General features: G+C 51.1%; 1 protein-coding gene across 6 annotated transcripts; it reads left to right on the top strand.

Annotated features, from left to right (window-relative positions):
- Nucleotides 1–212: 212 nt before the first annotated feature.
- On the top strand, nucleotides 213–23,156 carry GJC1 (gap junction protein gamma 1). Of its 6 annotated transcripts, none has more exons than XM_039565793.1 (4): nucleotides 213–266; nucleotides 19,211–19,324; nucleotides 21,307–21,379; nucleotides 21,512–23,156. In XM_039565793.1, the coding sequence occupies exon 4, from the start codon at nucleotides 21,531–21,533 to the stop codon at nucleotides 22,710–22,712; it is 1,182 nt and encodes a 393-aa protein (XP_039421727.1). In that variant the 5' UTR covers nucleotides 213–266; nucleotides 19,211–19,324; nucleotides 21,307–21,379; nucleotides 21,512–21,530; the 3' UTR covers nucleotides 22,713–23,156. The 6 variants fall into 6 exon arrangements, with proteins under 6 accessions (XP_039421727.1, XP_039421729.1, XP_039421728.1 ...); XM_039565795.1 differs by having other exon boundaries at nucleotides 243–266; nucleotides 19,231–19,324; XM_039565794.1 differs by lacking the exon at nucleotides 213–266 and adding an exon at nucleotides 500–2,413 and having other exon boundaries at nucleotides 19,231–19,324.
- The last annotated feature ends 1,703 nt before the right edge of the window (nucleotides 23,157–24,859 follow it).

Here is a 24,859-nt window from a genome sequence, read left to right as displayed (position 1 = left end):
TGTCCCCCTGTCCCTGTCCCACCATGTCCCGCTCCGTGTCCCTGTCCCTGTCCCTGTCCCCCTGCCGTGTCCCCACCCTGTCCCTGTCCCTGTCCCTGTCCCTGTCCCTGTCCCTGTCCCTGTCCCTGTCCCGCTCCCGCCCTCCCGGCTCCCTCGGTCCCCGCCCGCCCCGGCCCGCGCGCGCTGAGGGGCTCCGCGCATGCGCCCCGCCCCCCCGCCCGGGCTCGGCGGCCGAGGGGCCCCGGCGCCGCCACGGGCCGGAGCCGGTGAGTGGGGGCTGAGGGCGCGGCGGGGCCGGGCCGGGCCGGGCGGGGGCCTGAGGACACCGAGCGGCGCCACCCAAGGGGCCGGAGCCACGGGAGACGGCGGGAGACTGAGGGGACCGAGCGGCCGTTCCGGGGGCACCGGGAGGCGGGAGCCCGAGTGCAGCCGCGGGCCCCGAGGGGACGGAGCGGCGGCGGGCTGAGGGGGGCGGGAGGCCGGAGGGGCCGAGCCGGGCGCTCCGGGGGGATCCGGAGGCGCCGGGATGAGCCGGGCGCTCTCCGCCGCCGGTACCGCCGCGAGGGGCCGGTGTCACCCCCCGGGTCCCCGCGTCCTCCCCCCTTCCCCGCTGCCTTCCGCGCTCCTGGACGGGCCTTTCCGGGGTGTTTACCCGAGGGAAATGATGCCTGAAGGGCTTTCCCGAGCGGAGCGCCGGGTGCCGGCCAGCGGCTGCACGTGTCGAGCCCCTCGGTGATGAACTGAGCGCTCCCCGCGCTGCCGAGCGCGGGAACGGAGTGAGCGCACCGGGAGACGCCGCCTGTGTCACCTCCGTGCCCAGCTCCCCTCCCGTGTCACCTCCGTGCCCAGCTCCCCTCCCGTGTCACCCCCCGTCCTCCCCTCCCGTGTCACCTCCGTGCCCAGCTCCCCTCCCGTGTCACCTCCGTGCCCACCTCCCCTCCTGTGTCACCCTGTGCCCAGCTCCCCTCCCGTGTCACCCCCATCCTCCTCCCGGCTCCGGGCAGGACGGGGCTCACGGATCCCCAGTGTCAGCTGCTGCAGCTCCAGCACAGTCCCTGGAAGCAGCAGCTCCTGCTCAGAATTCCTTGCTCGGATAAACCTTCATAACGCTGCTGGCAGCTGGAGCCAGCCCTGCCTCAAGCTGACGGGCCGAAGCCGTGCGGTTTGGCATTGCTCGAGGAAATACTTCTCCAGCTCCAGGAGTGTTTGGACAAAGCTCTCGGGCACGTGGTGGGATTGTTGGGGGTGTCCTGTGTAGGGCTGTCCTGGGGTGACTTGACCCCAGGTGTCAGTTGGGCTTGATGACTTTGTGTGTCCCTTCTCGCTGAGGACATTCCGTGATTCTCTGTGCTTGACCCAAATGCAGAGCGCGAGGAGAAGAATCCTGCTTTTGTATCAGATAATGAGAGTTTTGGCCTCCGTTGGGCCTGACTTTCACCCAGCGTCATAAAATTTCACAAGAATGACATTTGTGCAGCTATTTTTACTGACCTTTTAAAGCCAATTCTCATTTCTGTTGGTAGGAATTAGTCCTGACACTTTCTGGTCAGTGTGACCTTGCTTCCCAGCGAAGTGCTGATTTTGTTCCACTGTCAAATTAATTACAAATAGGAGATAGTTCACAGGGATTAATTAGGGCATGGATGTACCATATGGATTCTGGAGCAACAGTTGGTACCACCAGGTTCTGCTTTTTCATTGGGTGTTCGGTTTGTATTTGGAAATGAGAGGGAGAACAAAACCCTTCTATCTGACAGACCGTTGATTGTTGTTATTATTTCCATGTCTCCTGTCTGCTCTAAGTCAAGGGTAATTGGTTAAGAAAAACCTCAAACTGTCCCTTCCTGTTAGAAATCTGTGTCCCGGTGATGTTCAATGAACCAGCTGTCAGTGCAGTTACCAAACCCTCCGTTCTTCAGGTCATTTAAGGGAGAAAGTTGTTTTCTGTCAAGACTCGTGTTTAGGAAAATTCAAGGTGCCCTTCTCTGTATTTTTGGTACTTTCCAAGTCTGTTCCAAAGTTATGCTTGTGCTTTCCTGAGGGAACAAGTCAGCTCGGCGCTGGGAAGTGGGATAGGTAAGCATTTTTAAAAGGGAATTTGAGCCTCACTGCACTGTTTGACTCCGAGGGAAAGTCCTGGATTTCCAGCAGCGCTCGCATTAACTCCGGCGCTCCCACAGCCCTGGGCAGCAGCAGGGACGGTGCTCTGTGGTCACTGGGGGCTCGGCGGGGGTGGGCTGAGCTGTCACACATTTTGGTGTCTGGCGAATGCGCGACTGGGCAGCGCCCAGAGCTCCGGCGAGGGGCTGGTCCTCAGTGACACCGAGGTGCAGCAGTGGAGTGCTGGGCTCTCCCTGTGGCAGCCGGGGCTGGCCGGGGCTCTGACCATGTCTGCGGGCGCGGAGGCGGCCAGGTAAGAGCTGAGGGGCTGGGGCTGGGGCTGGGCTGAGAGTGGGGTCTGCCCTGCGAGCCTTTCTCTGGCTCCTTCGATGAGAACGAGCCCTTTGCAGGGTATTTCTCCAGAATCAGGAACTCGTCTGACATTTCCGAATTGAAATGCCAGCGCATGGGGCAAACCAGAACCAGGAGCGGGGTGCCACGTCCCTTTGGATGTTTCACATCACATGAAACTTGTTCTACACGAGCATCTCTGTTTTTTGAACTGTGTTGAAAACACAACCAGCTGCTCCTTGGGTTTGTCACCCAGCACCTCTTGTCCTTTTGAAATGGGTTTATCAAGTTTTAGATCAGTTGGAGTGATGAAAAGTTATTAAAAACATTTTACTGACAGGCTGTTCCCTTAGCAAAGGGTCTGACTGCCTTTAGTGCTTTTAGACTGGAGTTGTAAGTTTGTCCCATCACTGATGGAGGGGACTATTGAGTTACTGCTAATAGAAGACATTTCCATTTACACTTTCTTAATTGATATAACAATATTACAATTTGGGGTTTTTTAAAAGCAACTCAGAGGTCTAAATGCAGGGTTCTAAACAAGGAATTGTCATGAAATACCTGTTTTCTAGGTGTGTTCCATCCTTAGCCCTTCATTAGGGACTGTTTTTGCCCCTCATTTCAAAGCAAACACCCAACTCATCCCAGATAACGTGCAAGTGATGCAAATACCAGTAAATAACTGGAAAATTTGGGTCAAGGACTGAGAGCACAGCGCTTGCTTTGAACACAGCAGAGAGGAGCCCCAAGAGGGTTGGGAATGTGTGGGAGGTGAGGAATTCCAGGGGTCCCAGCCCTCGGTAGGGGGAAACTTAAAACCCGGGTGCTGGGCAAGTTTAGACCAATTTTAAAGAATTTAGCAAAGACGTTGGTGCGCCCTGAAGAGTTCTAATTGTAGGCACAGTTTTTCTAAATGATTCTGTGGTTCTAAAGGTAATTGTGTGGAAATTATATTGCTTAGGTGAAGCTTTATCTTAAAAAGTCTTTTCTGGGTTTGAATGGTTCTAGAGTTTACAAGAACAAAATTCTTAAAAGCTGTGAAATCTAATCACTGATGGAGAGTTTGTGATGAATTTTAACACACAAATTTGTTGGTTTAGTAATTTGCTGACTGCCAGCAACATCTGTGAGTCAAAAAAAATCCCCAAACTTTCCTCATCCACCACTTTACCAAGGAAAGGATGAGATCCAGTGCCTGAGGTTGTACCTAGGTGTGATCCAGCCACTTAAGACCAGCAGAGCAGCCTAGAAACACCCAGTTAGGAGCTGGATAATCCTGGAGGTGCCTTCCTTGGGTGCATTATGGATTGAGTCCCTGGAAATCCAGTACCTTGGTGCTTCTCTGGACAGTTGGAGCCAGGGAATCCAGAGCCACAAGGGCTCAGCAGTGCTGCTGATGCCTCGTTTTTGACACAGCTGCAAATCTGGCGAGCGAAGACTCGTTATGGAGTGGTGAGCTTTCCATGGAGAGCTGCTGGAACACCACAGAGTGTGTGAGCCCAGGCAGACGCTGCTCACTGGGGTGAATTTTGGTCATTTGTGGTCATTGGCCCCTGCAAGGAGCCGCTGGCTGAGGGAAGAAGTGATGGATTCAGGAGTTGGGTTTGGATGATCCTTGTGGGTCTTTTCCAGCTCTGGATATTCTGTGATTCTCAGAAATCGGGCTGCAGCTTCACCATCAGCAGTGAAGGGGGCTGATCTTGTGGCTCTTTCCTTACACCACGGCAGGTTTTCACCACCTGTTTTAAACATGGGAATCACAAGGAGCGTTGCCTTGTACCTCTTTCATGCCTCACCCTTCCTGCTCGGACAGGATTCCCTGAAGCCCGGCAGGAACTCGGGCAAGGGTAGCGATCATTAAACACTTGGAGTGAAACCCTCGTGGATAATGGACCCCTTTGTTGTCAGTCCCGGGGGATGGGCGCTGCTGCCTCATTAGGGGGAAGGTGATCCTTTGCTCCCACCCTGCTTCCAGCCTTTTGTGTTCTGTGCTGCCACTCCACAGAGTTGACTTGTGCTCCAGATTTATGTCTTTTTAATCTGCTTAATAGGAAGCAAATGATTGCCGTGAAAAAAGTTCCATTAATACTCCCTGATTTTTATGGTGGCTCTACTTTATCCCTGCTGAGCTGTGCAGGGAAGCACATTCCTGCCCAGCAGGTAGGGAGACTCCCTGAGTTACAGATGGTCCCTGGACCCCGCTGCCAGCCCCTCACGGGTGGCTGCACGGCCACCTCTGTGTGCCCTGCTTTGGAAAGGAGTGAAGGTTTTATTGCAGGAGCCCCTGGCATTGTCAGTGTTTCCAGCTGGTCTCGGCACTTCCCGTGAGCAGCAGGAGTGCAATTCCACTGTCCCGAGCTTGTGCCATGGAATGACAGGCTTGTGCTTTTTTGTTGACTCAAGTTATGGTTAATCATGGTCAAATTGTATTAAATCACATTTCACTTGCTGTGTTCAGTGTTGCTCAATACCTAAATTCTGCTTCTGAAAAAGCCCATATTTTTAAAATGTCAAAATCACCAAATTTCCCGTTCACTGCCCTTTCTTGGTTCTGGTTTTGGGAGACTCGTTGCTTTCCGTTAAAAGCTACATAAAGGAATTTATCTCCAAAATGCTCCTTGGAGGGGAAAGGGCAATGTTAACATTTCCTTTTCTGACCTCCTCATACCATAAATATGTGTTGTTATCACTGCTCGGGTAGTGACGCACAGTTCTCCCCAAATTCAGGACTGTCTGGAAGATCTGCTGGGGATTTTTAAGAACTTGACTTTGTTTTGGTGTAAAATGAAGATTTAAGGTGTAAGTCCCTGGATGTGGTGTGGGATAATTTACTTACACTATGTGTGGCTGGGCAGTTATGATCTTACTGGTGATTTCTGGTGAAATACTGAGAATGGCAAATACTGGAGCAAAAAGAAATCCCTTTTCCTTCTGCAAACATAGAGAACTTGGTTTCATACCTCAGTACTGGCCAATAATTCCTCAATGATTCTGTTTCAAGGAAGAAGGTGATTCCGTTTCAAAGCAGAACCCAGGGCTTTAAGCAATAACACAAGTTACAAGGTTTTCTGGCTATAAATAAAAATCTATATTTGGAAAAAACAAATAGTGTATTTATGGACAAAACTGTATTAAAGGAAATGTGATGGAAAAATTGAGTCAGATGAGCTGATGTATGAGGCATTTCCCTCTGGAGTCATTGGGCTGAAAAATGTTTTATATGCCTAAACTTGAACAGATGCTTGAGCGCACACACACACACAGAGTCCTCCCCCGGTTCATATTAGCAGTTCTGCTCATACCACTGTGATTAATTCCCAGACCAGCCTGGTTTAGGCTCTGTTCCGGGGGCTTGGGGGTATTTCCAGATCATCCAGGTACTTAAGCCATGCCTAGCTGTAAATAAGCGAGCAGCCCGGATTATTAGCGGGGTTTGTTTCAAGCTTTGCATTAGGCATGTGCTTAAATGACTCACTGAGCTGGGATTTACATTTTTACATGGGAATGAAGGATTTCTCCCTATTGCCTTGCCTAGATGGAAATCGGTGGAGTCAGCCAGCTTTTTTGCCTAAACAAGTCCATGAAACCAGCTTTGGGCTCTTGCAGTTATTAGTTCCAGCTTTTTAGTTACAAATTTGTCAGAAAACGAGTCTGAGTGTGCGTGCCTGACCTCCATGGGGATACTGGTGAAGGAGAGAGGGAGGCATCCATATGGATGACCAGCAGATTGTGCCTCCTGTCCTTTCCAGTCCGAATGTCGCAGTCGGTGGCGCTAGAGGAGGCTGACAGCTGCATTTGATTATTTTCCATTGAGTCCCCGCTCTGGTGTCCCACTCAGGCGTTAATCTGCTGTCCTGGGGTGCAGTGTTTGCTTGTAGGTGGCTGTGCACAGCATTCCCTCTCTTCTAAACACCCCCAAAGTCTTCCCAAAAAGTGCCACGTCTTGGGGATGCTTCTTTCCGCTTTGCTTTTCTGATGAAGGAATGTAGAAAAATGCCTTCTGGGTCTAAACATGGGTCTGGCTGTGGTGTGCCTTGGGAATGCAGCTCCTACAGGATGAGGGATGGTGCTGGTGGCAGCAGGGGATGGAACTCCTGCCCGCGGTGACATCCCGGCGTGAGTGGTGCAGCCCTGCCGGACTCGGAACAGGCCATCGCCTGTGAAGTTCTGTATCTCTCTCATGCTTAAAATAGTCAAGAGCCTGGAAGGGTGATTGTATGTCTTGTGTGTGCCCATGTTCCCTTGAGGGGGAGTTTTGACTCCTTGTTAACTCCTGGAAGCCTGGCTCTGGTGTGGATTCAGGGACAGTGACGACGCCCAGCGCTGCCTAGTGCTGAGGTTAGAGATGCGTCTGTAGGCAGGCAAGGGGGTGGGTGTAGGCTGTGCACGTGGGGCTGGCCTTGGTGTCAGTACATTTTTAAATGGCATAAAATTGAAATAGTTAAAGTTCCTAATGTACCTTGCAGGTGTGCTTTCCCTGCATGTCCTCATAGAAATGTAAAAATCTCCTGATTCTCGTGGTAAACATTGAAGCAGTTGAGAAATGACCGAAATTTCCTTGCAGCAGATTCATTCGCAGGAGTTACTCAGCTGGTGCTCAGATATGTAATTAAACTATTTTGAAATGAGAAGAATTTTCATAGTGGAAACTGTGATTCCTGAGATATTAAAAAGCAAAATAAAATTGAAGTGTTTGGGAGGAAGCACACGGTGATCTTCCACAGAGCCATATGGAAATTATCTTTATTCCTTGGTTCGTGTGAAGTCTTTGCTCCTTCTGGAGCTGACTTGGAGCCTCCTCCTCAGTGCTGTCCCCAGCTTGGTTTGTATTCCTCGCCTGCTCTTGCTCTCTTTGCAATCTGTGACCAAACCGTATCGATCCGGGTGTCTGCAGAATCCCGTTCCCTGGAGGGCTGTGCTGGAGAGCCGTGGACAGAAATAAATCATTGCTGCCCTTCAGGTGTTCCGATTGCCCGGGATCGTCTGGCACGTACAGAATTCCAGGGGGCTGGAACTGAGCAGTGATTAACAGCCCCACAGAGCAGTTCTGTTCCCTTTGGCGTCTGCTGGTGCCTCTCTTCCAACTGGTTCATGGAGGGGCTTTTTCCCCAACACCTCGGAGCCACTCCCTTCTGGCTCCTTTGGAGCAGCCACATGGATCAGATGGAATCTTGCCCGCTCCAGAGCCCTGTTTCTGACCTGTCCCACGTGGGGGCTGCAGCAGGGCATGGGAGAAGCTCTGGACTCTCAGCATGCGACTGCTTTGTGCCTACAGACTTACCCTTGCCTGAGGCACGGCTCTGGTTTTCAGTTTTTGAGGGGTTTTCCTTCTCCAGGCTACTCCAGGTCTCACAGCTCCCTGCCTGTTTCCCCCTCAGCCTTCTTGCTGTTTTTCACTGTCCTTCCCCCACCAGCCAGTCCACACCTCTTCTCCAAGCTCCTTCTGTTCTCCTCTGTTCCTGGGATAGGAGCTGGCCAGAGTGACCAGAGCCACACACCATGGGTGAGCCATGGGCTCTCAGGGGGACATGGCGGAGTGACCAGAGCCACAGTGCCATGGATGTGTGTCACAGGCACATGGTGACACGGCAGCTTGTGCTGGGTGTGCTTCTCCTCTGACACTGGTGAAACGCTGTTTTGGGGCTGTGCTGAGCAGTGCCAGAGCGTTCACAGAGCAGCCTGACAGCCCCAAGACCTCCTGCATGCTGAGGCCATCTCAGGGCGTATCTATTTTTAGGTGAAATTGAGATTTATTTTTTTTATTCAATGTATGCATCACTTTATCCATGTGGAATTCCATCTGCCATTTTATTTCCAGGTTGCATAGACTCGTATGGTCCCTGTGCTGCTCTTCACGGTTGCCTCTCCACCTCCCCTCGAATATTTCCATCAGGGTCCTGGGCCACATCCACAGTGTCCTGGTCTGGCACAGGTCCCAGCCTCTCCCTGTGACCCCTGCTCTGGCCTCCCTCCCTTGCAGGAAATGGCTGTTTACTCTTACTCCCTTGTCTCCCACCCAGTTGTCTCTCCATACAGGGACAGTCCCTTTTCCGGTGGCCTTTGTGGTCCCTTCAGGAAGCCTTAGATGAGAGAGACTCGCAGAGGTTAAAACCCAGGAGATCTGGAGCCCTCTGCGGGGCTGGAAGTGCCTTTGCAGAAGCCACGCTGACTTTTCCTGTGGTTTATTGTATTTACTCAGATAATCAATGCCCTCTAATTCTTCTCTGTGTCATTAGTCCTGTGTGAACGTTGGGTTTGGAGAACTGCACTTTGCCAGGATTTTCCTGTCCTGCAGAGCTGACACGACACTTGCTTCCCTGTCCCAAGGCAATTTTAGGAATGGCTGTACCCAGGTCAGGGTCCATCTCCACACTCCGTTAACCCCTCAGTGAATCCATGCAGCCCTCCCTGCTATGATTCCTCAGTTTGGCTCTTTGCTCTGTAACCTCCCCCCTAGCCCCTGCAGTGGGAACCAGGGGAAGGGGCTGGCAAGAGCCTGGAGCTGTTCCTGGTGCTGTGAGTTGTGTGTAAAGGAGTCCCATCATTTTCCCTGGATGGGTTTGGCATCTCTTTTAGTATCATTAGAGCTGAGCCTGTTCCTGGTGGTGGCTTTCTGCAGGGAGACTCTGTCAAGGTGCAGGTGGGAATCTGAAGTGGGAATGCTCTGAGGGCTGGAACAGCTCTGCACTGGAGATGGGCTGGGAGAGTTGGGCATGTTCAGCTGGAGAAGAGAAGGCTCTGAGGAGACCTTACTATGGCCCTTCAGCCCCTTATAAAGGGGCTTAGAAGAAAAATGGGGACTTTTTACCAAGGGCCTGTAGTGACAGGACAAGGGACAACGCTTTTAAACTGAGAGAAGGCAGGGTTAGATGGGGCATTAAAATGAAATATTTTACCATGAGGGTGGGGAGGCCCTGGCACAGGTGGCCCAGAGAAGCTGTGGCTATCCCTGGATCCCTGGAAATGTCCAAGGCCAGGCTGGACAGGGCTTGGAGCACCCTGGGATAGTGGAAGGTGTCCCTGCCCATGGCAGGGGTGGAACAAGATGGGCTTTAAAGTCCCTTCCAACCCAAACCAGTCTGACTGTGTTTGGCAGAGTAGGTGTGATTGCCTTAATGAGACAATGCACCAAACAACCAGTGGTTCCTTATCAGGAGTGATCTTATCTGCAGCTAATTCCCCTTTGTCAGAGTGAAGGAGGTGTGGTACAGCAGATGCTCAATTACCCTTTGCATTAGGAAGGTTTTTGCGAGCAGACCTGCTCAGCTCTGTGTTGGGAAGTGGCCCAGCCCTTGTGCATTCCCGGGTCATGCCAAGTAGAGGTGATCTGCGGGCTCCTGGTTGGAGCTTGAAGAGAACATCTACGGAACAAGCATGAAGTTCACTCAGTGACTAACAAGATGTCACCACCCTCCTAAAATCGTGGAAGCTTGGAAATAAGAATCCAGGGGAAGCTTGGCACTGTTGCCCTGACCCCAGTTGTGGCTGCAGTGTCTCAGTGGGTTTTCCTGCCTCCAGCATCCCCACAACACAGCACATCCCATCTCCTGGGCCCCTTGGTGCTCCCCTGTCAAGTCTCATGCCTGGTTTAAGCAGGAATGATGGGGAGGCTGATCTGCCTTCAATTTGCTGCTAATTGTCCCACTCTGTGTTGATAATAAATCTGATAAAATCCTTGGCCAGGAAAAGCAGTCAGGTGGAAAAACTGACCCGCCTGCCACTGTATGCTTGGTGCAGTGTGCCTGTCACTGGGAAAAGAGCTTCTGGCCTCCTTTCATAAAATTGGAGTTATTTCCAGCTGTTCTCAGGGGGAAAAGCCCCAGTTAGTGTGTGTGCTTCCCAGCTGGAGTGATGGAGCATAGGGAGTTCATCAGTGCTTCAGGTCTCTTCCCAAGGGGGTCTCAAAGTATTCAAGTCTTTCAGAAAAGGACAGTTTTATGTTTCCTAGTTCATTACAGGAATTTTTTTTCAACAAATAAGTCACTTAGTGAATCTATGTGCATATTTATATTCTAAATTTTATCTTTGGCAAAATAAAGCTGTTAAGACTCCTGTTGAACTCAAGCTGGAGTAACATTTTAATGCCAGTATGGCAATCTGCTGCCTTACTCTGCTCCTTGTCTCAGAATAAACTGTGTGTAAAACCAACTTTATTGAAACAAAACTCTTCAACTGTTTCTGTGGTTTAGTAGCACTTGGGAGAAGTTGAAGCAGCAGTAGAGTGAGCGAAGTGCTGGCTTGTTGTGGACCTGTTCTCTGGCAAGGTGCTGTCCATCCCAACACCATCCTCATGGATTGTTGTGCCATCTGGCACAGCTGGTCCTGCTCAGCTTGGTGCTCTCCACCTGGGGAGATGCAGAGTTGGGTGAAGTCTCAGGGGTCTGCAAGGCTCTCTGCTCCTCCGTGTCCCAGCACGGGAACAGTCCAGGCCCAGTTTAGCAGAGCTGGGTGGCCCGAAAGCGCCAGCACGGTGGGGTTTGCAGTGGTGAGGCTTTGGTTTGCAATGTCCTCCTCCTCTGCCTCTGAACATCCTTCCCTCTCTGCAGAGCGGCTGTTGTAGAAAACGTGACGTGGATTTGGTGCAGTTGTAGGCTGAGGCGGTGGCTCCTACTAGACCAGATGACAGAGCTGGGGAATAAAAGTCTTTTTTTTGAATGTGGGTCACGGAGAAGCAGCTGCCATGTTGCAGGATGGGTGACTGGGGACGTTGTGGCAGACTGTGTCGGGGTGCGTGGTATCTGTTTCATTTACAAGCTGTTCACAGTAGTTTTTGAGGCTTATCTATGAAGCAAACACTGCCGTAGTTTCTCTTGACTGTCATAAGATGGTGGTGGGAGCATTAGGTGTTCATCCCCATCTGATTGCCTCCCGCTCAGCCAAGTGAGAGCCTTTGATTTTGATGTACAGGAGCCGACAGAATTGCGCTCTTTTGGCTTCTCTCTCCTTTCCCGAAATGGCCGTGAGAGTGATATTTGGGTCAGCTGCCTCCAGTGTGTCATTTTCTTTTGACACTCATCCCTCTGAGCGCAGAGGAGGAGCCCGGTGGGGAAACGCTGTGGAGCTGTTGGCTGCAGTGGAATGGGGTGTAGTTAAAGGGGTGTTGTGGTTATTTGAATCACTAATCACATCAAGGCAGGGAAATCTCTCTGATGCCTGACTGGAACAGTATGGGAGTGAGGATGGCCTTCCCCAGACCTCGCTGCCAGAGAGCTGGAGGGATCCAGGTAAGCACATGGATGCTCCAGCCTGCCCAGAGGCTGCTGCTCCCCAGCAGCGCCTGTCCCTCAGTGCTTCCTGGGGATGCAGCACGCAGAGGTTCTGTGTGTTCTGTGTGTTCTTCCCTTTGGACCCTTGTGGGTCCAAATCCTGGGGAAACAGGATTGTTCCTTCTTGCCTGGCTGCAGTGCTCGGGGTCGTGGGCTGAGGTCTCAGGTGGGCCCAGGTGCTGCCGCTCCCTGGGTGTCACAGGTGGGTTTGCATTGTCCGGGCTCTGCTCACCCCTGCGTGTCCCCGGGTGCAGCCCAGAGTTTGCAGCAGGACACTCTCCTTCCCTTTGTTTCTTTCCCTCTGCTGTTCCCAGGCTGAGTTTGCAGCAGGACACTCCTGCCCTTTCTTTCCCTCTGCTGTTTCCATACTGGCAAGTGTGTCCCAAAAGGGGCTGAATCCCTGGGATTCATTGGCAGGTGTGTGCAGGAACCCCAGCCCCCATCCATCATACTCTCACTTGAACTGCTGTTGGTCACTCAGGACCTGCCTTTTGTCATTCTCCCCCCCGCAATTTTCCCATCTTTACCTTCCCTTTGCCATATTTGTTAAAATAGCTGCTGGGAGCACAGGTGCAGTAGGCAGCAGTACAATATTTTTAATATTTTAATAATGTATTGTGTTACATCATGCCAGTACTAGTAGCACTGTGTAGCAGTTGTCCTGCACTGGCAGGGGGAAGGATCTCAGGTCACAGTTTCACTTCCTTGTGTGGCTCAAGTCCCTGCAACTTGGCCCCTCTCTATTATGTTCATTCTTACAGGAAAAATTGCTTTGCTGCTGTTGCTGTTGTCCCAGACTCTTCTCCATGGTGCCCAGGGAATGGTGATGGAAAATTGAAACAGGGAAAATTCCACTTAAACATAAGAAAAGCTTTTTTTACTGTGAGCGTGGTCAGGTGTAGGATCAGACTGCCCAATCTGACTATTCAATGCTTGTGGGGTCTCCATCCCTGGAGGTGTTTAATAGGATCAGGCTGCCCAGAGAGCTTGTGGTGTCTCCATCCTCAGAAGTATTTAAAACCTGGCTGGGCATGGGCCTTCCAACCTGCTGTGGTTGACCCTGCTTTGAGATGTAAAATACAGTGGTTTAAACTACCAGTTATCAGAACACTGCACATTTCTGAGAGCGATGCATTTGGTACAAGGGAACTTAGGGGTTAAACACCTTCAGAAGTGACTGAAGTAAAGGGGTGGCTCTGTCACTCTGAAAGGAGCTGTCACAGCCTCGGACCAGTCGGGTGTTGTTTGGGTGTTTGGTCTCAGATTTTGTCAGACATTGTGTGTCTGAGCCAGGGTTTAGTAGCCCTGAGCTGAGGAACGCGTGGTGCCTCATCAGATGATGTTTAGGAATCTCTGGTGTTTGGGAGATGAGTGCTGCCTGTGTGTGATCACCTCTTGGAAAAGCCTGCAGGATCCCCCGTGGTGTGGGAGAATGGGAATTGACAGCTCACACTCAGGGGTGTTCTGTGCACCTGAATCCACTGAGGCCACACTCACCCAGTCTGATGGTCACTTCAGCTGGTAGGGACAGTCTTTCTCAAGGATGCCCTCCAGATCTTTGCATTTTAAGGGTGTCAGTCCCCCTGTTTGCAGACAGCCTGGGATGGCAATCCAAGAGCTCAGGATTTGGTTAAACACTTGGTCTTAATCTTAGAACAGCAGTGTTGGGTGTTTTCTCTAGTATGGCTTGAGCTTCAGATTCAAATTCTTTAAAAAAAGATAAAATTGTCCTTTACCAACCCTGTAATTCCTTGTTTTCAACATCCAACTGAATTACACTGGGAAAGCTTTCCTGTGCTGTGCTGGCTCCTCTGCAGGGAGGAACAGGTGCAGCAGCACCAGGGCCAAGAGCAGGCAAGGCCTGGGGGGTCGTGCTGGACCTGCCAGTGCTGCAGGAGCCCAGTTCCTGCGGGAGCTGCTCAAACCATCCGGGCTCAGTGGGGTTAAACTGTGGTGGAGAAGAGCTGTGAGATGTGTGAGGCTGGAGGAGAGAGGAGAGAGAGAGCTCTGATGGAGTAAACACTGGGTTGGTTCTGAGCTCCAGCAGCTCTTCCTTGCTGGATTATTCCTCTTCTGCCAGCAGGTTGTGAAGGGGGGGATTTGTTCCTGCCCCAAGCTCCAGTCCCAGCGCTGTGCTGGTGCCCCAGGGTTTGGTGTTGCTGTGACCGAGGCAGCGCCGGGGAGCCAGGGTTTCAGTGCAGGCTGAAGCAGCGCACGAGTCTCTGAGCACTTTGTTTCCTCCTTGATCACATTTCTCATCACCACAGTGCTGGCATCACCTGGGGCTCCTTCTGCCTCCTGATACCTGGCGTCTGCAGGACAGGTGTGAGGAGCATCCTCAGGCTGGTGTCAGGCTACGAGAAGTGCCAAACTGGGAGCTCGCTCTCCCAGTCTCTGACCTGGAACACCTCATTCCCGTCCTTCGGAAGGGATGCTGATTGCTGAGCGTGTGTGAAGGGATTCAGCCTGACACAGACCCCGCAACGGGCCTCCGAAAGTCTCATGAGGTGACAGAGACTGTACAGCCCAGCCTCCATTTTCCAGGGAGCCTGTTGTCACTGCAGGCTCCTGCTCTCAGATGAACTCGAGTCGGGCTCAGCTCGTCCTGTCCTCGTGCTGCTCCAACGGACCCTGCTCTTCCACGCCGGGGTCTGCGCGTTGTGGGTGCCTGCCCTGGACATGCTGCTTCCTCTGGAGCAGCACGGGTGCTGTAGGTGCAGTAAAAGCTGGTTTGGGCCAGCACGAAACACGTCGTGATTTCATTTGAATTTTGTCACTGCGGGGGAGTGTTGCTAAAATTGTCACTTGGCTTCCCATGTTAGCAGTACCTAGAGGGCACGCCGAGGCGACCGGAGGTTCGTGTCTTAGCTGCAAATTCCAGTTTATCTGTAAGCTGAATGCTCGGGTGGGTATATGTTGATTTTCAAAAAGATACGTACTTGACATCTTTATTTTTTTGACAGCGCAAGAATCTTATTATATCCCTACCTCTTACCCATATTTTTCTGTACTATTTATATCCCACATAGGATCTGTGGTCTCATAATTCAATGTGGGGTTTTTTAGACTCGGGGGATTGGTCTGGGAATCAGCAGTGCCTTGTTACCATGCCTGGGATTGGAAGGCACCATTCAGAAATGGTTTCCAAATTGACGTTGACATTGTGGCTTTTTCCAAACCATTCTCTGCTGTTGCCACGTGAGCCCTGCCAGATGACAGAATATTCGTTTGAAAGAGCGCTGTGTGCTCTCCAGAAAGTCCCAGCCTTTTCCTTCCCAAGTATTCTGTAAGATTAAAAATAAAATTCAGTGCACTTTTCTTATTCATTTTCATCTTCATTGCTGAAAATGGGAATAAAGTTGGTGGTGATTGAACCCACTTCCTTCACAAAGAATGGAAGGGTGGTGGCTCTGAGTTGTCTTATCCCAGGGATATCCCCACATGCTTGTGTCACTCAGGAGAATGGACACTGGAATTGCTGCTCAGGGAATGCAGCACAATTCTCACCAGGATTTGGGATGTGTTGGCACCATTCCAGTGCTGGGTCTGGCCACAGCTCTCTCCTTTCTTGAGCAGTAAAGTCTTACTCGTTTTCCAGGTTAAAAAAAAAAAAAAAAAAAGAAACCCCTCTGCTTCCTCAAAAGTACTTGTAAGTCATGTAATTTCTTACTTTTCAATGTAAATGAGATTTGAATGAATAATGCTAATTATTCATTCATCCTAATTCAAATCCTATTTTAATTAGCCTGTGGGCCCAATTTCACTTTCATGCAGCATGAAACCTCTTTTGATTAACAACAGAATTGCCATGCAGCTCTTCTTTTTTTCCTGCTCAGCACGTCTTTTTAAACTGCTTAAAAACAAACCAAACCAAAACAAATAAATCATTAATAAATTAATCAAATTTCATTAGCATGACCTGGGAAGACATAATTTAGGGAGGAAAAAAGTGTTCTGTAGATACATTCGTCCTCCTTAACAAGTGCCTCGAGGCTACGAAGTCTGCAGAGAAGCCTTGTCTGAGGAGGTGCTGGTGAACTGTGGAAATTTAGGGACCCTCCACTCCCTGCCATCAAAGGGCAGGGACACGTTCCACTAGACCAAGCCCCATCCAGCCTGGCCTTGGACACTTCCAGGGATCCAGGGGCAGCCACAGCTTCTCTGGGCCACCTGTGCCAGGGCCTCCCCACCCTCATGGTAAAATATCTCTAATGTCCCATCTCTCCCTGCCCGTTCGTAGTTTAAAAGCGTTGTCCCTTGTCTTGCCACTACAGGCCTTGGTAAAATGTCCCCATTTTTCTTACAGGCTCCATTTACCCTGAAAGGTCACAGGATGGTCTCCCCCAGGGCCTTTTCTTCTCCAGGCTGAACAACCCCATTCTCCCAGCCTGTCTCCATAGCAGAGGTGCTCCAGCCCTTGGAGCATCTCTGTGGGCTCCCTCCAACAGGTCCATGTCTGTCCCATGCTGGGGGCTCCAGAGAATTCCCCCTTGCCTGCTGCCCACGCTGCTTTGGATGCAGCCCAGGGAATAGATGGATTTCTGGGCTGTTGCTGGGTCATGTCTTGTTCTTCGTCCTGCAGGATCCCCAAGTCCTTCCCTGCAGGGTTGCTCTCCCTCCACCCACCCCCAGTCTGTGCTGCTGTTTGGGGTTGCTCCAGCCCAGCTCCAGGATCTTCCAGCTGGCCTTGTTGAAGTTCATGAGGTTGCCACGGGCCCACTCCTCCAGGCTGTCAGGATCCCTGGGAATGGCATCCCTTCCCTCCAGGGTATCAGCTGTGCCCCTCAGCTTGGTGCCATCCTTGGACAGGGATGTGCCCAGCTGTGCCCAGCCCCACTTCTGTCATTGATGGAATGACATGAAACGAGTTCTGGTGCCATAGAAACATCACAGAAGGGCTTGGATTGGCTGAGATCCATGTGGATCATCCAGTCTGGCTCTGTGATCCTCACAGGCTGCCTAATGCTGACCCAAACCAGCACTCCCTGCATCCCCATGCTCAGGTGCTTTGGACTGTAGCTGCCAGTTTGTACTGGGCTGGAGCCAAGGGGATCCAGTTTGTACTGGGCTGGGCCCAGTCTGTGCCGAGACAAGGCCAGGAGATGATTCCAAAGGTGTTTGGGATTCCACAGCCCGGAATGAGGCTGCCTTAACACCCACCTGGTGCTCGCTGTCCTGCCCTGCAGGTGCCCTCCATCTCAGGGGAATGGGGACCCTGCTGGAGCGTTCCAGCTTCTTCCTTTCTCCTGCCCCACTGCTGTCCCTGCCACACCTCAGCTGTCCCCCATCCAAGGGCAGGATTTTGAGGATTTTACAGCAACTGCTGCTCCACAGGGCAGTTCTTCCCTCCCTGAGTGGCGGGAGGTCGTTGCTGTTAGAGGAGAAAGCTGAAAGGAGGTGAATGTTTAAATGTTTAAATGTTTAAATGTTTAAATTCATAGCCAAGCCCCCCATGGTCTGGGTAGAGGAGGGGGCACACCTGAGAGGCCATTCCCTGGCTGTATGTGAACAACAGCTGTGTTAACTCCAGAAATTCTTCACATGAAGCTGATTCCTGTTTTCCCATGTACCTGCTCCAAATTCTTCTTCATTCTCTCTGGATGTCAGCACCTGCAAAGCTTTAATTCGGGAGCCAGCACACTGTCAGAGATAAGGCTCCTGATATTTCATCATGGATCCTGCCCGCTCCAAGGAGCCTCCTCCGCTGGAAGTGCTGAAATGAACTTATGACAAATACAGGGAATGAAAGTCTCTCTCAAATGCACTTTCTGGCATGACTTAAATTAGCTGAAATTGCTGACATTCTGCCTTTCTCAGATGCGTGTCAGAGTCCATAGACTTTTCTTTCAAACATTGGAAAATTATTGAGTTAAATGTTGCCAGAAACAAGGGATGCGGGCGCCGCGGGTGTACGCTGGGTGAAGGTTACTGTGTCGTGTCTGGGTGCTGCAGCACTTGGTGGAGAGGCAGAATGTGCCCCTCTAACCTTGGCTGATCCCACAGAACGGAAGGAATTCCGCTTGGAAGTTCTTGGGTTTGTACTGTGTTTAATTTGGATGGGCTGAGCCTTTTTTAAGATTTAATGACTGGTCATTTTGCTTGAACCAAAACATTTCCTTAAAGAGCAGGAAGTTCTTTGCCTGCTTGTGGGTCCTCCCGTGTTTGTCCCAGCAGCTCTGCTCGGGACTAGGACTAAAGGGACAAAGTGACACTTTCTTGGCGAAGAGAATCAGCTCTTGGGCAGCTTCAGAGCTCCACAGCCAGGACCCACTAATTGGCAGGTCCTGGTTGTTAACCACAGGCTGGATAAATCCTCCTGTATCCCAGGGCTGTGGGAACCCCAGCACACGTCTGTAGGTGGGTCTGGCACTCTGTGCATTGATATAACTGGTGGAATTCAGGTTGGGAATCACAGGAATGATTCCTGTGTTGTTGTTGCTACCTGTCTGCAGGTAGAAAATGCACTGTGAAAAGCTGGCATGTACCTCGAAAAAATTTCTTAGATGGGAGGTAGCAGCTTGTCTAAAAGTAAAGATTCTCTTACTGAAACCTGCACTCATTTCAAACTTCCCTGTCCTTAACTGCTGAGGAATGTGACAGTATATGAAAATTTAAAGGCTGGTTCCTGCTGTTACTCCAAATTTACATTGGCAACAGTGTTTAATTAATTTCAAATTTACTTAGTAGTTTACTTTCAGTGAAAAGTGTGGCCCTGACATTTTCAGGGAATAAGAATTAACCCCTTCTTAAACTCCTTTGGGTTTTGTCTCTTTTTTAGTGATGAATCACGACATGTCAGTGGGAACATGCCTGTCCTGTCGGTGCCCAGGGTGATGAGATGGGCAGAGCAGTGTGGTGGGAGGGGGTATCGGGACTCCTCCCCTCTGTTAACCTCCTGTTCCACATGTGGGGTTCACCTGCCTTTGCTGCCCATTGGAGACTTCCCAGGCACATGCAGGACCCCCAGACTCACTGTACCCCTCATCTGGACTCCGAATCCGAGTGGGAAATGCTGTGTGTGGGGCTGTCTGAGGCGCTGTCTCATCCCACTGCCAGAACTTGGTGGCAGAGCTGCACTTGGGTGCCTTTCCAAAATGGGGGCGCAGAGCCCCTGCTGCAGGCAGGGGCTGCACTGGGACTGGAACCTGTGCTCTCTTTGCCTGTTAAACACGTGTTATTTCAGCCAGTGCTCTATGGAACGATGGCAGCAGGGTTGTGTTGAAGAGGAGCTTGGATGGAAGCCTTGGGAGGATTGCATGCACCTCTAATAGCTGCTATCTATGTAACACATGTGATTTAAACATGTCCCTTTTCAGGGCTGAGTGCAGGTGGCAGCTGGCCTGCCCACCTGAGTGAAGGCTGGGGGTTTTTGTCCTAATCGGTAAGTTTGATGACACATCATGATCCTGCCTCGCTGCTGTTGGGATTCACTTTCATTTTCCTCCTATGTTTCCCAGCTAAACCAATCCGTCTCTCTAAATCACTCACTTTAGGCATCTTCCCCGTCCCTCAGCTGGTTTTGAGCCTCCTGTATCCACTCTCTGATGTTGGAGCAACTGCTGAAGGATGCAGCCGCAGGTGCCCAGGGCTGTCTCGCTAACAAGGAGGTAAGATCACCCTCCTGGCTCCTGATTGCAGGTGACACAGCCAGGGGTCACATCCATCACCTGCACTGTATCAGCAGCTCTCCTCAAGACCCTGATCCTTCAGGAGCCTCCCTCCCTTCCCTGTTAACTGACCCCCACAGCAACCTCTCCCTCTGTTACAGAACCCTGCTCTGCTGCTCCTGAGCTGCACTGAGTGTGGTTCAGGCAGTGGGGCTGTTCCAGGGGCCTCAGCCTCCCCAGCAATCCGTGTTTTCCTGTACCACTGGTAGCTCTCATCTCCAGTTCTCAGCCTGCAAACTCGAGTCCCATGTGCCCCTTTTGTCAGCAGCCACTCCCCAGCTGATCTTGGGAAGATCCAGCCTGGCTGCCAGGGATTTTCAGAACTGCTGTAATTATGGAACTGATCTTGGATCTAATGTGGGAATCATTTGTCAAGACTTGTGTTACTTCTGATCCACATAATATGGCTTCTTTAGTACTCCCCTGTGCTATTTTTTTTCTCCCACTGTCATGAAGTGGTAAATCAAATGTCCTGCACAGCCCATCCACACCATGTCCCTGCTCTTGGCTTTTCAGTGAAACGCTGAATTCCACCAGAGGGAGATTACATTGATATCCTTTAATTCTGCATTGCTTGCATCTCCTCACATTTCATTATTTTACCTGTAAACAACTCTGTAGTTATGTGGAAGAAGTTGAATAGTTCTAAGTACTAGTTTTCTTCCAGTCGTCTGGAATTTCTTCAGGTTAAGAATAAATCCCTTTTAAGATCAGAGTGCTGGAGATTTGTCCAGTTCTGGCTTCAGGATCTGTCACCAAATGTTGTTCTGATGTAATAATGTCTTTTAATAATCTTTAACAAACTGATATCTGACATCATCAAAGGTCTGAAAGAAGCTTCATCCCCTGTTGGTCTAACAGTGTCCAACAGTTCTTCCTGTGTTTTATGAGTTTCACTCGTTGGGGCTCCAGGAGGCCCTGCAGTGTTGCTGGGTTTTGTTCAAAGTGTTGTCAGACGGGAGTTTCCAAGGGTGGGATTTTTACTGTTGGGATTGCAAATTTATCCTGGAGTCATGGAATGGTTTGGGGTGGAAGGGACCTTGCAGCCCATCCATTCCCACCCCCTGCCATGGGCAGGGAACACCTTCCACTATCCCAGGTTGCTTCAAGCCCTGTTCTACCTGGCCTTGGACACTTCCAGGGATCCAGGGGCAGCCACAGCTGCTCTGGGCAACCTGGAATCTGCAGCCATTGGAATTTGGCAGAGTTGCCTCTGGCAACGAGGACACTGTGCCAGGCCCGCTCGGGAGCACGGCCAGGCCCGGCAGTTCCGGCGCTTGCTCGGCTCCTGCCAGCGCTGTCCCCTCTCCCCTCACCCACCCACCACTCGCTTCCGTGGAGTAGCTCTTATAGAAGTTTTAGGGTAACTCTTTCTAATCAGGTTTTCACTACAAAATCCGCACTGAAATCTTTTCTGAACCTGGCAGGAAGCTTTTCAGCCTCCCAGAGGGACTGAACCCAAATCCATCCACAGGATAGTTCGAGCATAGGTAGAAGTTCCTTGGCCCAGCCCTGTCCCTAGGCTGGCCCTGCAGGGTGACACTGCTCAGGCCACCAGGTTGTCCTGCCTTTGCATCACAGGTGGGCTGGGCCACCCCCTCCTGAATGAGGACAGCTGGTACTGGCCTTGGAGGCAAGTGTCTCTGTGGGTTGTGGCTTAGACCATGATCACCAGCCCCAGCTGTAACAAATTAAAATAAATCCCCTTGTCAGTGGTGGAACATGGCCGACAGCACCCAAAAATCTCATGGGCACTTGTCTTCCCATCCACTGCATTTTGGAGTCTTCAGCCTCCGCTCTAAATGTTTTTATCAACCTGTGACATCCAGAGCAGCCGTGTCTCTCTCTCTCTTGGGCTGGGGAGTAGGTTTGGGAGCACATTTTTTAATGAAATGACACTGAACTGCTGCTTTTTCTTACAGCAGATTCCTCAAAAGCCTGCGGAGGAGACGTAGGATCTTCAAGCAAATTCTGGCAGCTGGATCCCGATAGCAGGTGATGGTCACAAATATGGATGGGTGTTGGGTGTAAAAGTCTGGAGTTTTTGGGCTCTCTTGGTTGAGTTTGCACTGTTTAGGCTCAAGCTGATAAACTCATAAATGTTTGGGGGTTCTGTTTGTTTTTTAGATAAACTCATTTGACCACCATGAGTTGGAGTTTTCTGACCCGCCTGTTAGAGGAGATCCAGAACCACTCAACCTTTGTTGGCAAAATCTGGCTGACAGTGTTGATTGTGTTTCGGATTGTCCTAATTGCTGTGGGAGGAGAATCCATTTATTATGACGAACAAAGCAAGTTTGTGTGCAACACGGAGCAGCCTGGCTGCGAGAATGTCTGCTACGACTCCTTCGCCCCTCTCTCGCACGTCAGGTTCTGGGTGTTCCAGATCATTCTCGTGGCCACTCCATCGGTGCTGTATTTAGGCTACGCCATCCATAAAATCGCCCGGATGGTGGAGCACAGCGAAGCCAGCAGGAGAGCCAGGAGGAGGAGCTTGCCCATCCGCTGGAAGCAGCACCGGGGCTTGGAGGAAGCTGAGGGTGACCACGAGGAGGACCCGATGATGTACCCGGAGATAGAGGTGGAGAGTGTCCGGGAGAGTAAAGAGAAGCAGAGCCCTGCCAAAGCCAAGCACGACGGCCGGCGGCAGATCCGGGAGGATGGGCTCATGAGGATTTATGTCCTGCAGCTCCTGGCCAGGGCCTTGTTTGAGGTTGGCTTCCTGGTGGGGCAGTATTTCCTGTACGGCTTCCAGGTGAGCCCCGTGTTCGTGTGCAGCAGGAAGCCCTGCCCGCACAACGTCGATTGTTTCATTTCCAGGCCAACCGAAAAGACCATTTTCCTGCTGATAATGTACGGGGTGAGCTGCATGTGTCTGCTCCTGAATGTCTGGGAGATGCTCCACTTGGGGTTTGGCACCATCCGGGACACGTTGAATGCCAAGAAGAAGGAGCTGGTTGACTCTGGGACCTTTAACTACCCCTTTACCTGGAACACCCCGTCGGCTCCCCCGGGCTACAACATCGCGCTGAAGCCGGAGCAGATGCAGTGCACGGAGCTGTCCAACGCCAAGATGGCCTACAAGCAGAACAAAGCCAACATAGCTCAGGAACAGCAGTATGGCAGCAACGAAGGGAACATTCCCGCCGACCTGGAGATCCTGCAGAGGGAAATCAAAGTGGCTCAGGACCGCCTGGACCTCGCCATCCAGGCGTACAACAACCAAAACAACCCCAGCAGTTCCAGAGGGAAGAAATCCAAAGCGGGCTCGAACAAAAGCAGTGCCAGTAGCAAGTCAGGAGATGGGAAGAACTCGGTCTGGATTTAACGTTGTCTCGGTTGATATGTTGTGGTTTTTTCTCCTAGTTTATCATAACCAGCAGTCCCATGAATAATGGCTTCCATTAAGGGAATATTTGACTCTGCTTATTTTCAGGGATACCATTGGCTCGTGATTCAGCCCCTGGCAAGGGTTTATACACTGACTCTAGGACTATAGAACTTTATTCTTTTGTCTTCCAAGTCAGGAGACAAATAGGTATATTTAATTCATTCTCATTGAACGGTTTATGCTGTATGTACAGTATTATAGTACATTTATTATGCACAATTTTTTTTGTATTTGTACACTGGATCTGATGTTACACTTTTTATATCAACAAGGACAAAGCAATGGGTAGCCATTAGCATTTTGTTAATTTTATTATTGTTGTCTGCAGTTATGTCATTGTTCTTCCTTGTTTTCCAAGTAAAACTTTTTATAAAACTTTTCTATGCTGCGTTTCCAAAGTGCCTTGAACGTGCAGAAGTGGAGTCTCCACTCTCTGGGCAGCTCATGGGTGCAAATCATGAGCAGGAAAAGATTTGGGAAACCTCTGTTAATGGTGCTCCTGACTCTGTCCTTCACTAAATTAATGTGCTGCTCGCAAACTGGAAGTGTCATCCCATAAGCTCCTGTGTCCTACAGGCTCTTTCCTCTATGGAAAATGACTTACAGGAAAAATGTGTGTGTGTGTGTGTGTTGGGAGCAGGAATGCCAGCTGTGGGGCAGAGAGGGCTCAGGGCTCCCCACACACCTTGTGCACCAGGAGGGAGGAGACACCTCAAACTCCTGCAAAAAATCCGGAAAAAACGAAATAGAAATGACTGGATTCGGTAACTCTGCGAGTTTCTGTGACAGCGATGGGAAGAGAAGTTCGTGAGGCCTCCTGTTGTGTAACACCCTGCGCCCAGGGGCAGGCAGTGGTACCTTTTGGGGAGGATTCCTGTCCTTCCCAAACTAATCGGGTCAGCTGGAGTCGTGGTAGCTCTGTGGAATCCCCTCCCTCTCCCAGCAGCCGGCACACACGAGCTGTCTGTGGGAGTCACAGAGCCCTCTCCGAATATCAATGATTCTGCCTTATTCCAGACCCCTCTTCCTTCCGTTCTGTCCGAGGAATTCAGTTCAGACACAGCAATATGTATAATTTAGCTTTCTGCTTGAGAGACCAGTCCGATCTGGCATTCTGTGGGTTTGGCATTAAACTTGAATTTACAATTAGCAGAAGGGGAGTGAGGGACTGATGCCTTTGGCTCTGTCTTTCTGGCAAGGAGCCGGCTCGTCTTGGAGAGACGCTGATAAATGTCTCTGCTTTCTGCTGCTATTTATAATGGATTCGGGACCTTGCTCTGCTCCCTTTTTTTTTTTTTTCTCAGGCTTCCATGCATTTTAATATATTTTGGGAGCCTGTTTCAAGCAGGACTGTTCTCTTTTGAGGCTACCTCAGTCCCTTGTCAGAGCTGGGTCAGGAGCAGGATTCATAGGATCGTGGAATCCCAGAATGATTTGGATGGGAAGGGACCTTAAAGCCCATCTCATTCCATGCCCTGCCATGGGCAGAGACACCTTCCACTATCCCAGGGTGCTCCAAGCCCCATCCAGCCTGGCCTTGGACACTGCCAGGGATGAGGCAGCCACAGCTGCTCTGGGCAGCCTGGAAGGAGTGGGGGATGAGGAGTGAGGCTACATGGAGGACACAAATAAATCCCTGCCGTATTCCCATCCCTCAGAACATCCAGGTGCAGTCTCTCCAAGGGGATGTGAGCATGTCCTTGCTGTTCCCCTCTGCCCAAGCACTTCCTGCAGATTGGTGGTGTGCCGAGTTGTTTTGGTCTGTTTTCCCTCTGGGACACCAGGCAGGCCAGGCGTAGGTCCAGACTATCCCTGAGCAACCTGGAGAGCCCCTGCTGTGCCCAGAGCCAGCACAGCCCCCGAGTGAGCCCCTCTGGAGCTGTGGAGACTCTGGGAAGGGAATTGCTCCCCTGGCCTTTGGCACTGACCCCTGGCTGCTCTGGGGAGCAGGGGAGAAGTGCCAGGGTGGTGTCTCTAAGGAAGTGTAAGTGACCCAGGACGTGGGCAGCAAGTGGATGTGGGCCCGGTGAGCTGGGACTGGCTGTGTGGTCTGGGGCACTTCATTAGCAGTGCTCCTCTAATTA

The sequence above is a fragment of the Corvus cornix genome, chromosome 27 (assembly GCF_000738735.6).
Source record: "Corvus cornix cornix isolate S_Up_H32 chromosome 27, ASM73873v5, whole genome shotgun sequence".
Classification (NCBI taxonomy): Eukaryota; Metazoa; Chordata; class Aves; order Passeriformes; family Corvidae; genus Corvus; species Corvus cornix.
The sequence above is the reverse complement of the archived record's forward strand: the minus strand, read 5'-3'. Positions and strand labels throughout refer to the sequence as shown.

Bases quoted from the DNA above. Each gene is read 5' to 3' on its own strand.
- GJC1 (XM_039565793.1), top strand. From the start codon at position 21,531: ATGAGTTGGAGTTTTCTGACCCGCCTGTTAGAGGAGATCCAGAACCAC.